Here is a 14222-nt window from a genome sequence, read left to right on the forward strand (position 1 = left end):
GACCAAAAATCAATATATTCAGACTATTTAGTTTCACATATTTAGGTCTACGCTACAAATATGATAGAAGGACTACCGAATTCAAGCGGCCAAACTTCTCACTACTTCCTTGCTCGAAGCAAAGGCTGGGGAAGCAACGAGTTCGATTGTTGGTATTTTAGCACCCGTGAGTCTGTGAAAGAAGTTAGTAATAATATATGCGTGCGCCGGCATCAACGTACCAAGGGACCAAATAGTGAGCAGTACATCGTTTTCGCCACGGTGGTTCAGTATCCCCTCGGGAATCTATTCGATGGATTTAGTAGTGTGACAACTCGAGTCGCTAGTCGTTCTCACAGGATAAACAGTTTGAGGACCGAGGTTAGAAACATGTCTATGCAAATACTGAGCCATCAAGCGAGCTTCACACCGCGCTACCACTCACCTTCCGAATTGCCACCCATTCACATATAACCTCGCTCGATAATTACTGTTTGGATTCCTGTCGAGCTTAAAGGCAACAGTGACATCGTCGACTGGTCGATACTGAGATTGAACTTGGTCTTGTACGCCTTGATCCCCGCCTTGTTGATCCCCACGTAGGGTGAGCACGAAGCATCGGTCTTGGACGAATTCCAAGCCGAGGTGAATTTGTAATTCGGGAAGATCGCGCCAATGCGTTCGACGTATAGGCCACCCTCGTGGAGTGGACCGCGAATGATATCTTTTGTGTTCTCGCCATCCACGTTTCCGGTGAGCTTCCAGGATGTAAAGTCGCCACTCCCGAGCAGTTCGTAGCCACGGATACCTCGGGGAGCCTTGAATCGAATAAGCGCCAGTAATTTATATATATAAAACCCCACCTTGAATTCATCGTTTGCGTTCCAGTTCTCGTGAATACCCATATTATCGACAACCACAGTTAAGATATTATCACGCTCGATGGAACCGACAGGGAACGTATAAGTCACATTAACAAGATCGGTTCCACCGCTAGGATCACTTTCTGGCCGGCCCTGACCAGAACCCAAAAAGGCCCCGTTCAGGAAAGCGCTAAAGCCAAAATTGAATCCGCTAGAATAATTCAATCAGTTTGGGGGGGACGGGTCCCACTTGCATCATCATTATAATTGACAAAGAACGTACCCTTGAACAGAGAGTTTCACGCCCGTTGCCCCACTTCCGAATCGACCGCGGTACAACAAGTTGCCTAGAATTCAACCCAGCGATCAATTTAATTTTTTTTCAATGCGAAAATAGGTGATCACCTTGATGGTATCCATATTCGTCCGCATACAAGACCAACTTCCCACCCAGCGGCTGATGTTCCACAGGGCGGAACGTCGTAGTCTTGGTCGCCGTCGTCCATTTCGAATCATCAAACCCGAGCGCGACCTCGGGCAACGAGTCTGCGCACCTCCACTCGAGAGACGTGAGATTCGGTAGTTTAGGGGCCAAATCTTTGACTGACGGTACCCCTGAGCGTACCGGTCAGAGTCTTGCTCACAGGCACAGCCTTGCCATTCCACGAGACCGACTTGACAGTCGTAGGCGCGAGGACCTCCAACTCGGTCGTGTTGCCCGATTCAAGGTCCCCGACAAGCGCCAGTTGTGTGCCCTTGATCGTCGCGCTTCGTACGAGGTAGGGACCAAAGACGAGAACGCTGCCGGTACGAGGACTGAGGTCGTATCGCCCGTTGCCGCTTGTCCCGCTCACGCGTGGCTGCCACAGTCTGGGCGCGAGCCACGACTTGTTCACGAGCCAGAGGGAAGTTTGGCCAATGGTCACCCGGGCCAATCCGGAAGCTGGAGCGGGACCAGAAACGACGACGGTATTATTGGCGGAAGTAGTTTTGATAGAATTTGATCCCGTGATGGTGGGTTTCGTGGTGGAGGTGGTGTATAGCGCGGTAGTAATGGTTTGGTTTGAAGAGTAGAGAAGGATATGATCTTCGCCGTCGATTGTGGTCCATGTCGCAATCTACACAGCCGATCAGTCAAAAGTTCCTGCATCACATTAAATCTCTCACCTCGCCCGTCGAGTATCTCAACAAACTCTTTCCAAACGGATACTCGCTAACAATAATCTTGCTCTCCCTCCCGTTCAAAGCCAGCCCAGGAAGAATGACGTTCACCGGTCGTGTTCACCTTTAAATCAAACTCGACCCGCGCGGTGTTGTTGTTGGTCGTCTGACGGACAATGTACAGGTTCTGGCCCTGGGGCGTGGCGAGGTGGGTTGTGAAGATCTGCTGGGACGACGAGAGGGAGGTGCCGGTGCTGATTCGACCGGCCAAGTGGTAGTGCGGGGTAGCGTGCAGGAATAGACCTTGGAGTTTGATCTCGGAGAATTTGGGCCTTAATGTGCGGTCTTCGGAAATCGACTGTGGTCGACTTGGTAAGAAATAGTCAGGGCAGTTGGGGCGAAACTCACAGCAGCATAGTCGTAGCTTTGAGGTGTGCATTAGCATTAATCGTATCCGACAGTTGCGGTACTCACGAAGTGTATACGCCAGGATATGCCAAGTTACCCCAGTTGGTTCCTCCATAACTGTCATTTTTGTAAGCGCCGCTCTTGGAACTCAGATCACAAGCTTACGTCATATAGAGCGACTGGAGGTACGCTCCAGCGGCATAATTGTTTTTGTAAAACACATTCGCAAACTACCGGAGCTTAGTCCATAAATCAAAGGACTCAAATCTAATGACCCACCTGTTCGTTAACCAAGTCGGAACACGCATCGAATCCAGATCCTTTCCTATTTGAAAATGAGAAACCATGTAATCGAGAGATCAAAGGCTATTCACCAAAAGTCGATCGAACCTCCTTGGTATTCTGTATAGTTGAAAAATCAGTCAACGTCATTTTGCCAAGAACGGATTAAGCGCACCGGCAAGATATAGCGGCTCGGCTGGGTTGGCGTTTTGGTGATAGGCATCCATGTTAGCATCGACCTCTTTCCAGCTGAACAAGGGATGGTGTAAGTAACGGGATAAATGCACTGTAGATCGCCTTACACGCTTGGATTGGTGCAGTCGAACCCGAGGGATACGCATCCCATCCATAGAGATCGACCTTGGCAGCGCCCGAGGCATACCGACCACTCGGCCAGAAATCGTTGTACGTGCTGTGATTCGATGATATGAGCGATGAGCGATAATCGAAAGGAGGCAAACTAACATGGGAATTTTTGTGATTCCGTTTTCCTCATCGTCGCAATGATTTGTCTCATGTAGTCCGTATGTCCGTATGTATATGGAAGCTGTCCCGCATCAAGAAACTGTATTGAGCATGAATACGAAAGGACCAACCTCTGGCTCGACTCCATCCGACAAAAATTCATTTTCACTCTGCATGGCGATGACGGGACCATCGGGATACTGGTAGGGGGCAACGTACTTGGACACCTGGCTGATCCAGGGAGTCCAGGCAGCGGTAAAATCGGTACCATTGGAACGTGCCCGATCGGCCAAGTTGGTGGTCCATCCCGGAAGACCGCCACCCGCCGTCTCGGCATTATATACCTAAGGGGCCAAATTTCAATCTCATTGGGCTACAATAATTGGAGAGAGACCTACGGGCCAGGACGGACGATGACCAAGATGCCGACTTGCTTTGCGACGTCGAGGAATTTCGTGACGGATCGGTGGCCTTCAAAGTTGAGAGTGCCGCGCTTTCCTTCGGTGATGCCCCAATGGAGGTAGATCGAAACGGCATTGTATCCTCCGGCCTATTTCAACCCAGTGATCAGCAGTCGGTTTCAAATTGAATAGGATATGATTCCACCTTCATCTTTTCGAGAATGTCTCGCCAGAGTGGGATCGACGGCTGCCGCCATGGATGGAACTCGCCGCTATATCCAGGTCAGCAAGGTGTCTCGCAATAGGAATCGACAAAACGCACGCAAAGACCATGATACGCTTTCCATCGAGCAAGATCGAGTGCTGGTCAAACGTGACCGCCGCTGTGGAGTTGCCGACATAGAACCCAGATGAGCCCGGCGAGGGTATATAGCTGCAAACGCGTTACCACAACTACAAGCTCAAACTGTCTGTATACTCACTTGGGGGACTGATCGCTGTTTGCCTGTCTCTCGTGGATGTCTGCTGCAGCCTGGAGACTGAGCAAAGCACCCGCTCCAAGAACCGACGACCACAGCTTCATAGCAGCAGGAGAGAACCGACGAATTCAAAGCGTCTAACCAGCCATTATAAGCCGATATGAGCCATGTTTCCAATCGTCCATATGGAACCAGACTCGTCTTGCCAGCAGGGACCCCATCCTCTTCGTCCCGCGGCGAAGTCGACCATTCTGTCCTACCGCCGTCTGTCCTTGCTCCATCTGGCCATATGATCCCAGAACGCCGGGCGCTTGTGAAATTATTATTGCACGAAGAGGTTCCCCTCGGTGCATTGTCGGCGTCGGTCCCTCGCCACGACCCGCTATTGGCTGCGTCCGTTAAATTTAAAATGGTGGCAATTTGTAAATTATTAACTATTAACTCGTTCTTATAGCCTCTTGCTTGACTTTTGAATTCTTCCTGCGACAGCTGGAAACCGACCGCTCCTTTCCCTCTCGCCTTGATAATACTTGGCTCCCCACACTTACTTTAACAATAACACTGAAGCACTTTCTATCGTCCATCAATTCACGACCCAATCGATACCCCAAACTCATCCAACCCACCACAACCCAGTAATAAACCGCGCGAAGCATCGGTCAGACCAGACAAACAAGGGCAAAATAAAATCACTACTCGAGCAAATGGATAAATATCGGAGCCAAGCCAAAAATACGCAACATCCCAAGCTCAAGACTTGCTTCCGAGCTACCTCCGGCCCAGTTGACTGAATTTTAATTAAAAGTCTACTCTCATGGATTCTCTCGACGCACACAGGCCCTGGATGACATGCTAATTTGATAATTCACTTCATATATTTACTCTAGACTCAATTGACTAGTCCGTTTATAACCTCCTTGCTCGAGAACAAGACGTTCGTCGCTATCAGTTCGACATTTGCGACCTTGGCACCGGCACCATCTAATTCCAAGCATCACGACCAATCCTCCAACCATAAACGATGAAAACACATACCAAGCGACCAAAGAACCAGCACCACATCGTTCTCTCCACGGTGGTCCAATATACCCTCAGGAACCTAGTCCAAATCAACCCACACATCCAACCAACGCGCGAAAAAAAAGACCCAAAAGGAAACTCACAGGATAAACAGTCTGCGGCCCAAAATTAGAAACAAATTTCCCAAACTGCCATTCGTTCACATACACCATCACACGATAACTCTTACCCAACGTCCGCTCGAACCGAAACGCGAGCGGCACGTCCGCGTGCTTGTCGATATCGAGCGTCAACTTGGTCTTGTATGCCGTGGTGCCCGCTCGGTCGAGGGTGATGCCCGCGGATGGAGAGCAGCCGGTCGAGTTCCACGAGGTGGTGGAATAGTGGCTGTAGATTGCCCCGGTGCGTTCGGTGTATAGTTCTCCTTGGTTCATGGGCCCCCGGAGAGTATCCCTCGTATCTTCCCCGTCGACGGTCCCTGCCAATTTCCAGCACGAGAAGTCACCCGCACCCCCAATGAGTTCGTACCCACGAATCCCACGGGGAGCCTAGCCTTTCCATCAACAAAATTCGATAATTCGTTAAATGTCCAACCCCGAAGGCACCGCCCAAAGTCTAGTCTTGCTCCAATCCCATGTTGTCTATCACAACAGTAACCACATTCTCCTCTTTGACCGCATGATCGGAAAAGGTAAACGTCGCAGATGAGGTCTAATTGTCCAGCTGGGTCGGTCGCAGCTCGTCCCTGGCCCGAGCCAAGAAATTGACCGTTCAAAAAGTGGAGAACCCGAAATTGTAGCCTGTGCTAAACCATTTCAGTATGTTCTAGACTTCTACTAGGGGGTTGAAACGTACCCCTGTACGAAAAGCCTAACGCCCGTGGCATTTCTTTCAAATCTCCCGCGATACACGACGTGACCTGGTCTCTAATCAATTCACAACCCCCCGTAATTTCTTAGATCACACTTGCCATGATGAAATCCGTATTCACCCGAGTATAAAACCGTCTTTCCAGCAAGCGGTCTAAACCTAGCCGGCCGCAAAGTTAAAGTCTTGTCTGCAGTAATCCACTCGGGGTCGTCAAAGTCGAGCGCAACTTCAGGAAGCGAATCTGTACACTTCTACTCGGCGTCTTTGAGGAGGTTTGGCAGCTTGGGCGCTAAATCCTTGACGCGAATCGAGCCCTTCAGCGTTCCCGTCGTCGACTTGGACACGGTCACGGGCTGTCCGTCGAAAGTCACATGCTCGATAACAGAGGGAGCGAGGACTTCAAGTTCGGACGTTGTGGCGGACTGGGCGTCTCCGGTGATATCGAGCGTAGAGCCGTTGATCGTCGCGTTCCGAGCCAAGTATGGTCCAAAGACCAGCACGCTACCTGTTCGCGGGCTAAGATCGTATCGTCCATTCCCGGAAGTACCGCTCACACGAGGTTGCCATACCCTCGGAGCCAGCCAGGTTTTATCAGCTAGTCACACGCTGGTATTTCCAACCGCGACACGGACAAGGCCATTGGATAAAGGGACCCCAGAGATGAGAGCTGTGCCGTTGGATATGGAAGCAGTAACGGAGGAAGAGCCAGAGACGATGGGTTTGGAAGTAGAGCTGGTGTGAAGGGCGGTGATACTAGTTTGATTGGAGATGTAGAGTAGGATATTGTCTTGTCCGTCGATGGTGGTCCAAGTTGCAACGTAATTACTATTATTCCAAGTACCAACCTATATGCCAACAGAATATTTCCAAATGGATATTCGCTAACAATAATCTTGCTCTCTCTCCCATTCAAAGCAGCACTATGCAATACGACTTCTCCAGCAGTCGTATTCACCTTGAAGTCAAACTCTGCGCGCCCTGTCCTAGTCGTACTCGTCTGACGAATGATATAAAGATTCTGGCCCTTGGGAGTAGCAAGGTGAGTTGTCCAAATGTAATTCAGCGAAGCATGGGTAGCGTCGGTGCTGATCCGACCGGCGAGGTGGTAGTGCGGTGTACCATGCAAGAACAACGCCTGCAGCTTGATCTCAGAGTACTTGGCAGTAAAAGAGCGATCTTCTGAGACGGGCTATTAGATTTGTTAGCCATGCTGGTGAATGTAATATTTATACAAGATGGCGTACCTTGGTATAATCGTAAGAAGTGTATACGGTAGGAGTGGTCAGGCTCCCCCAATTAGTTCCACCGTATGTCATATAAAGATTTTGAAGGTAGGTTCCAGCCGCATAATTGTTCTTATAAAAGACATTGGCAAACTGAACCAGCGAGTCAGCCACAATCCCAATCTTATTACCAGAAGCTGAATAAACCTGCTCGTTGATCAATTTATAACACTCTTCGTAGTCCGGACCACTACACGGATCAAACGCGCCACCTTGATACTCTATTTCGATTCGTAATTAATTAACCCAAAACGCCGAAATGATCGACCGATCACCATCCAATAACGTTAGCGCGCTTAAGTTAATCGTGGCGCGAGGTAAACGTACCAGCCAAGTACAACGGCTCAGCAAGGTTTCTCTTTTGATGACCAGCGTCGAGCGAAATATCGACTTCTTTTCACCTAGTATCTCCGGGTTTATAAGCACCCCCGCTTCTGACACATAGGTTGAGGAAAATAACTTACACATCGGGGTTAGAACAGTCGAATCCAAGAGGATATGCATCCCACGCATACAAATCAACTTTCGCGGGCCCCGAAGCGAATTGCCCATCTGGTTTGCGATCGTTGTGAGTACTAGAATGCCCGTGATAAATCAGGAAACCCCAAGGTGAAAAAATAAACGGACATTGGCACTCTGGTAATCCCACTCGATCTCATCTCTTCAATAACCCACTTCATACGATCAGTATGCCAATACGTAGTTTTATCCTACAAAACAATCAATAACTTCCACTCTGTGGTTCTCCTTACTCATACTCGGATTATCCATACTTTATTCATTCTCACTCTGTACCAAAATAACTGAGCCATCCGGGTACTGATACGGTGCTGTATACTCCGACACAGCCCGGATATACGGTTTCCAGGCGGGTGTAAAGTCCGAACCGTTGGAACGCGCCGTATCTGGAACATTGGTCAACCAGCCGGGGTATCCTCCGCCCGTTGTTTCAGCATTAATGTATCTAGATATGGATAATCAGCTCAGATGATAAACAAGAGAGGCGTAGATAACGTACGGTCCTGGTCTGACAATCACGAGAATCCCTACGTCTTTTGCTATTTCCAAAAACCGAGTGACGGATAGGTATCCTTCGAAATTAAGATTGGCCCGTTTGGATTCGGAAAGTCTCCAATGGAAATAAATGGACACCGCATCGAAACCCGCAGGCTTGTAAAATGGAATTAGCCAAACTCAAAAGACGTACAACGAGATATCACCTTCATCTTTTCCAAAACATCCCGCCAAGGCGCAGTAGAAGGTAACCTCAACGGATGAAACTCCCCCCTATCGATCAAATTAGATAAATAAAAAGAATCTAAATAGGCCCAATGAGCCAACCCTGAAATATACAAACCTAAACACCATAATCCGTTTCCCGTCTAATAATAGCGAATGCTGGTCAAATGAGACTGCTGCACTCGAGTTTGCGGCGTAGAAGCCTGATGATCCTGGAGGAGGAACATATCTATTTTATGCGAACTCAAGCTGAGAGCTGTTCGTTTGTACTGGGTGGCTTGACGTGCTGTTGGGATAGGTCTACATTGGGTTGGACAATTGCCAACCCGGCTAAGAGCACTTACTCCAACGAATGAGAGGCGCATACCAAAAAGGTTCCAGCTCGCCAAAGCATTGAATTACAGACCAAGCGTGAATTTATATCCCCATGACTCGCAGTCAAGTACGAAGGTGATAAAGCGCCCCGCTCCGGACCTATCGACGCTGTTGGGAAATTGGATACCGCGAGACGACATTCTGCCGAAATGAGCGGTCCGAACCTCCAGGAAGAAGTAATTATTCGATACATTAGACGAATTCGTCCATTCGCAGATGTCCAAGTGTGGCGGTCTGCTCCATTTAGCCTATAAACGCCCAGCGCCTCAGGGAGAAGTGGATGCATGCGGTTTCCCTTGTTCATACAAGTCCCTTTGGCGTGCTTCGTAAGGACAGTCTCGTATCTTCGGGCGTCGAGAATAACTTATTCTATTGAGGATATACAGTAACGAAATTTCTGACTAGTAGAAGGGACAAGGAAAATTTTAAACACTTGGTTCTACTGGGAGATTGGCTGGTATGTAATTTGCCTTAGATTGACCACGATACAAGATCACCAACACCTATTATCCATCAAATCTACTCTAAAGCCACACTCCGCCTCTTCCAACTCCTCCAAGTCGCGACACCACTCAGAAGAAGCCCGACGCAACAACTACCCAGTGCAACATAGATACTATAAAACAAAATATTAACATTTAGAATATCAAAGTCCGCGGTACTCACCTTGTGATATAGCACCCCTGCCTTCCAGACATATCAATCCCTCTCCGACCGGTTCAACAGGTTCAACAGGTTCGAGGAAAGCAGGCTGGGAGTGATTGTCGAAATTTCTTCCAAATGTATAGTTGTAGACGTTTCCAAATAGGGCCTTTTTCTGTGTCAGTGTAGATTGCGAAAATTACAGAAAGTGACATACCGCCGCAATGCCCATGAGACCGGCGTTTTGGGCAAAGTGTGCTGTAGGCAGAGTTAAGTGGATGAAACCGGAAATAAATTGAAACTTACGCATTCCGAAACGTTCGAGAACTAACGCGGGGAATAAGGCAAATACGGTACCGTAGCTTATGCCCCAAAGTCCGCTTACGTACCATAGCCTACTCACGTCGGTCACATTTAAGAGGAGCGAAATAGCAACGATCCCGATAGTCGCGGAGAGCAACAAACAGGAGGTGCGGGGGATCGTGTGGTTATGAGAGAGGTGATCGGCAAGGAAGCCTGGGATATTTGTTATAAGTATCATGATCACCGGCATCTTTCACAACAGGCTCACCGATCACAAATCTGCCTACGAAACTACAAACGCTAATTATTCCGACCTGGCTCGCCTGGGCTTTTTCGGCCTCTCGCCTGCTCCACCCTTCACCAGCCGAGGCGAATAAAGCCTGAACGATTGATCCGACATTGTTAATGTCTGGGTTGATTTGCATGAGTGTTGAGCTAATTCACCGGAATGCAACTTACACATCAAACCTGGGCCACCCACTTTGCAAGACGTTAGCAGGTGAATCGGCACCGGGAGAAAGCGCAACTCACATAAACCGACTATCCCAAAGATAATTAAGAAATCCAACGAAGTAAATAATGCTATCCCATGCACATCCTCCGCCTTGTCAATCCTTGACCCGTTAGTGTTGGGCGTCGCAGCTCCACTTGCATTTGGTGTAGCAGCTTGGCTCGCCCACGGGTTCTGCTCTCCATAGAGAATGCTTTCGTCAACAGTCCCGGTTCGCAGCGGGGTATGCTCAGTCCAGAACGGCCGTCGCTCTTCCTCCCTCTCAGATTCCTCCTCCCGTTCCTGGTTCTCCCCATCTTCTTCGGTCTCCAAGTGGATAGGTCCAAGCGGAGGTGGTCTAACAAGAATAGCGCCAAGCAGAACCGCACTTCCAGTTCCTAAACATAGCACAGTCAAGAATGCACCCGTTCGCCCGGGGAAAAGCTCCCGCGCGAGGGTCGAAAAGAAGAATGCGGAAAGACCAAAAGCGGAGTTGATTCCACCCGTAGCCGAGGCATGCTGCAATACATAAGCAACCAACATCCTAGACTCAGATAGTGGTAAACTTACGTATTTGTCTTCCGTTACTCGAACACCAGCGTTCATTGCGCTGATGATTCCAGCGCTTCCTGCTACACCGGTCGCAAAACTGCAAAGAGTAAGTGCCGAGACGAGTGGGGTTAGTGGCCACGAGTTGGGAATGTTCACTTGGGGGATGGTATTGGAGAACAGGAATGAGATACCGCCATATCCAAGGAAGAGAAGAGCAGAGGCAACGAAGAGTGGGCTATCGAGTAACTAGTTAGCACAAATAAAAATAGAATAGCCAATCACTCACATCTTTGGGCCCCTCCTATCTACAATCCAGCCAGATATTGGAGCGAAGCTAGTGGTGCCCAGTTGTATCAAATACGACTTATACGCCTGAGTCGTGTGACTTACAAATAGACCCCAACTATATAAAGAAACACATCAGCCCATATAGGTTACACAGCTCGCTCAGAATAGACGTACTGTTCCCCGCAATCCCAATCACATTGAGCTGAGTATGGTTCAAGTTCAACTTATGTCCCAGCTGCGGAGCATAAGCCGAATAGACCTGTCTCCCATCCAAATTAACACAACAGCCTATAGCTCTTGAAATGATCAACTTGCATAGTTGGTACCCGACGCGAGGGCGACCAGTACACAGGCAGCTAAAGTTTGAAGCCGCGCCTGTCGGGTGGGCACGCTCATGGTCGTCATCAAGGCAATGGCACTGCGAGTCACGTGCTTGATTATGCAATCTGTGCCAAAGCAGGCAAATTGATTTTGCTCCCGCTATGGAGGTACTGGCTACGCGCTCTAGAAAACTACCCTATCCATATCCAATCACTAGGGCTTGATTACTCGCTAAACAGTCACGGCTGTTACTTGGATTAGAAATAAGTATATACTAATTAAAGTCCCAGATTTCATTCAAATGAATCCAGTTAGTTCCAGCACCAACTCGGGTTGCTCACCATGCTCTCCTCATAGGATGTGCGGGCATAAATGGGACAGCTCAGAAGCAATGGTACTTATCTTTTTCTGAGTGGCTTGACTTGGTGAAGTTAAAACCAGGCCCGCGAATGTCCATGACCTAGTGTCTAGGATTTATTGCGTTAGAAAAGTCGATTCGGCATTCAAGCTTCAAATTCCTAGTAATTTCTAAAATGGCTGTCTACATATCATACTGTGGGACAATAGCAGTATTATTAACCGAGAATATGCTCATGTGCTCGAAAAATCCATCACTAGAGGGGGTAAATCGGTCATGAGTACTCGGTCATCGGCATAGAAGGTCCAAGCTTCTTCCAAAACTGATATAACAGCTAAGGTATAAAACGAAATATAGGTGCGGCTTAATTTATATATAGCCCTGTATATTAACGGTCATTTACCTGAGAGAATAAAGTGATGCCTCATGTCCCGCATGATGAACCCAAAAAGCACGGGAATTTCTCACCCAAAATCACAGAATCTGAAACTGAGCACACAGCGATGAGCTGAGAGTGCGGACTGATAGAAATATTGATTAGATTGTATCAACATTTCGTATAAAACGCGCAACTGTTTGCGTCCAGAAGATTTGCATTTTGGAGGCTCACCCAGATTAGGATATCGCACAAAAGTAACGCTTTTCAACAGATCTAGAGCTCCTTCTCAAATTAGTTGACTGTTGCAAGGAAATTTAATGAGTTCCTGAGTATCGACAGGCATACATTAGGACCTCTTTTAATGGGCTCCGTATCAGAAACAAAGGAACACTGATCATGATTATGATCCTGACTGTTCTGTTCTTTTATAGCGATGTAATAGGCTCCTTGCCGCGCAATTCAATGATCATGTAGAAAAATCATGCCTACAATTATATTTTAAGGGATGTGCGATATTCGTACATTAATTCTATTTTCACGAGAGCCCCTTACATAACCGAGCTGGCCGCGCCTACTCGATTGACCATTTCAACCCTCCCTCTCTTCTCCCTATTTTTTGTGTCTGATTTCTAACTATATACTCTCATTTGACTTATTCCGCTTATTCATGTACGAGCCCCGTTGACCTTATAAGGCCTCGGGGGAATTCTCATATACCTGTCTTTACTTTCGAACCACAACAATCGAGTGTTTTACGGATCATCATTGTCTCGGCGACACGGTCTATTGAGCTAGATAAAAATCAATAGCTCACGAGTGTAATAACAATAGAGCTAAGAAGCGATACTAAGCTCTTTTAAGACGTATAGAACAGACTTGATAGTATTGAGATGATCAATAAACGATTCAAAGAGGATCGCTTATCTATACGTATGTACATAGAGGGTTCACACGCTGTGCGTGTGAGTACGGAACCAATACTATGCCGGGTACAATAAAAGACAGAGACGAGACAACAGATAAAGTGATACAACTTAAATCTATGTAGTAAGTTGTATGTGTACAGAGACATATTGAACTTAGATTCCAAATTAGGATCTCGTTCAATAGTAAGACTGACTTTAGGCCAGCAAAAACTTTGTTGAGATCATACCGCGTGTGCCCTTATGGCGCTGTCCTGTTCCATTTCCGCCAACTTGCGAAAAACAGTATGCAGTATCGATCTTGCTTGTATCCTATAGTATTCCTTGGCGCACCGAAGGTATTCATATGGGCCTAATAACTAAACTTTGGTCTCCACTTTTCCTGTCAGCTAATACAGGTCGGCAGCCTGAATTATTATTATTATAAGACTCTTGGCAAAAGAATTGGCGATCAGGGTTGAGGGAACGCTAGTACTAAGACAATGTTCAGGATAACATGTAGCTGAAGCTAGTCATTAAGGCTGGAAGATTGAGTAACGAAAAGAGACCAATGACACATCGGGCACGTTATTTTGGTTTCCAGACTATTGGGGAAAAAATCAACCTAGCTCCATTAATTGGATTAGGCAAACGGTATAACCAAACCAAAATAATGCTGCGACTATAATTAGCACTTTGCATCCTGTCCCGGCCGAACACGCCGGCCCACAGCCAGGACCAAGAGCCTCAAAGTGGCGTTACTTGTGATAGTTGGGAGAATTCCTGTTTTGGCTCCGTGATAAGAGCTGCGTGTTGGGGGTTGTGCAAACGCATGAGCACAGACTTTTACGAAGCGTCGCATAGGGGTTCCACCTATACTTGGGGTGTGACACGATTTTCTGGCGTATCTAGCACCAACTGCCTCTATCATGCGTTACATGCACACCATGTGATTTCCCCGCCTTCCCTTTCAAAACGTCTCGCAACAATTTAATTTAAGTCACATGTTATCGCGGTGGCTCATACGAGCTCACTGTCTTGAGCGGACTCGTTGGTTATTGCTAAAGTTTGTCTGCAATGCATCCTGCGTCCCCCGTAGTATAAACGTGAATGATTAAATGTATAAGTGCACCACCAGGAGATGACAATACTATTTGCTGCC

The 14222-nt window shown here is 47.8% G+C and overlaps 3 protein-coding genes across 3 annotated transcripts; 1 reads left to right on the top strand and 2 right to left on the bottom strand.

Annotated features, from left to right (window-relative positions):
* Window positions 1-81: 81 nt before the first annotated feature.
* Window positions 82-4142, bottom strand: RhiXN_05536 (glycoside hydrolase family 35 protein; the record flags this gene model as incomplete). Its single annotated transcript, XM_043325352.1, has 23 exons — window positions 82-172; window positions 218-285; window positions 337-373; window positions 448-797; window positions 843-1053; window positions 1126-1189; window positions 1248-1401; window positions 1451-1960; window positions 2010-2072; window positions 2128-2361; window positions 2412-2427; window positions 2478-2528; window positions 2577-2641; window positions 2691-2736; window positions 2786-2813; window positions 2869-2942; window positions 2998-3105; window positions 3155-3258; window positions 3290-3502; window positions 3571-3708; window positions 3765-3831; window positions 3882-3992; window positions 4042-4142. 23 exons carry the CDS (start codon window positions 4140-4142, stop codon window positions 82-84), a joined length of 2904 nt encoding a protein of 967 aa, XP_043180784.1.
* A 56-nt stretch (window positions 4143-4198) lies between these two features.
* Window positions 4199-4511, top strand: RhiXN_05537 (uncharacterized protein; the record flags this gene model as incomplete). Its single annotated transcript, XM_043325353.1, has 2 exons — window positions 4199-4431; window positions 4493-4511. The coding sequence occupies 2 exons, from the start codon at window positions 4199-4201 to the stop codon at window positions 4509-4511; spliced, it is 252 nt and encodes an 83-aa protein (XP_043180785.1).
* Window positions 4512-4927: 416 nt separating this feature from the next.
* RhiXN_05538 (glycoside hydrolase family 35 protein) lies at window positions 4928-11496 on the bottom strand (the record flags this gene model as incomplete). Its single annotated transcript, XM_043325354.1, has 30 exons — window positions 4928-5019; window positions 5074-5137; window positions 5202-5536; window positions 5587-5858; window positions 5914-5977; window positions 6050-6179; window positions 6231-6444; window positions 6532-6681; window positions 6774-7117; window positions 7173-7401; window positions 7676-7786; window positions 7839-7921; window positions 8007-8175; window positions 8230-8381; window positions 8432-8498; window positions 8569-8662; window positions 8721-8780; window positions 8857-9073; window positions 9425-9441; window positions 9492-9642; window positions 9685-9725; window positions 9774-9983; window positions 10039-10179; window positions 10230-10250; window positions 10302-10779; window positions 10831-11047; window positions 11099-11146; window positions 11203-11215; window positions 11275-11388; window positions 11427-11496. 30 exons carry the CDS (start codon window positions 11494-11496, stop codon window positions 4928-4930), a joined length of 4368 nt encoding a protein of 1455 aa, XP_043180786.1.
* Window positions 11497-14222: the final 2726 nt, after the last annotated feature.

Source organism: Rhizoctonia solani, chromosome 6 (genome assembly GCF_016906535.1).
Source record: "Rhizoctonia solani chromosome 6, complete sequence".
Classification (NCBI taxonomy): Eukaryota; Fungi; Basidiomycota; class Agaricomycetes; order Cantharellales; family Ceratobasidiaceae; genus Rhizoctonia; species Rhizoctonia solani.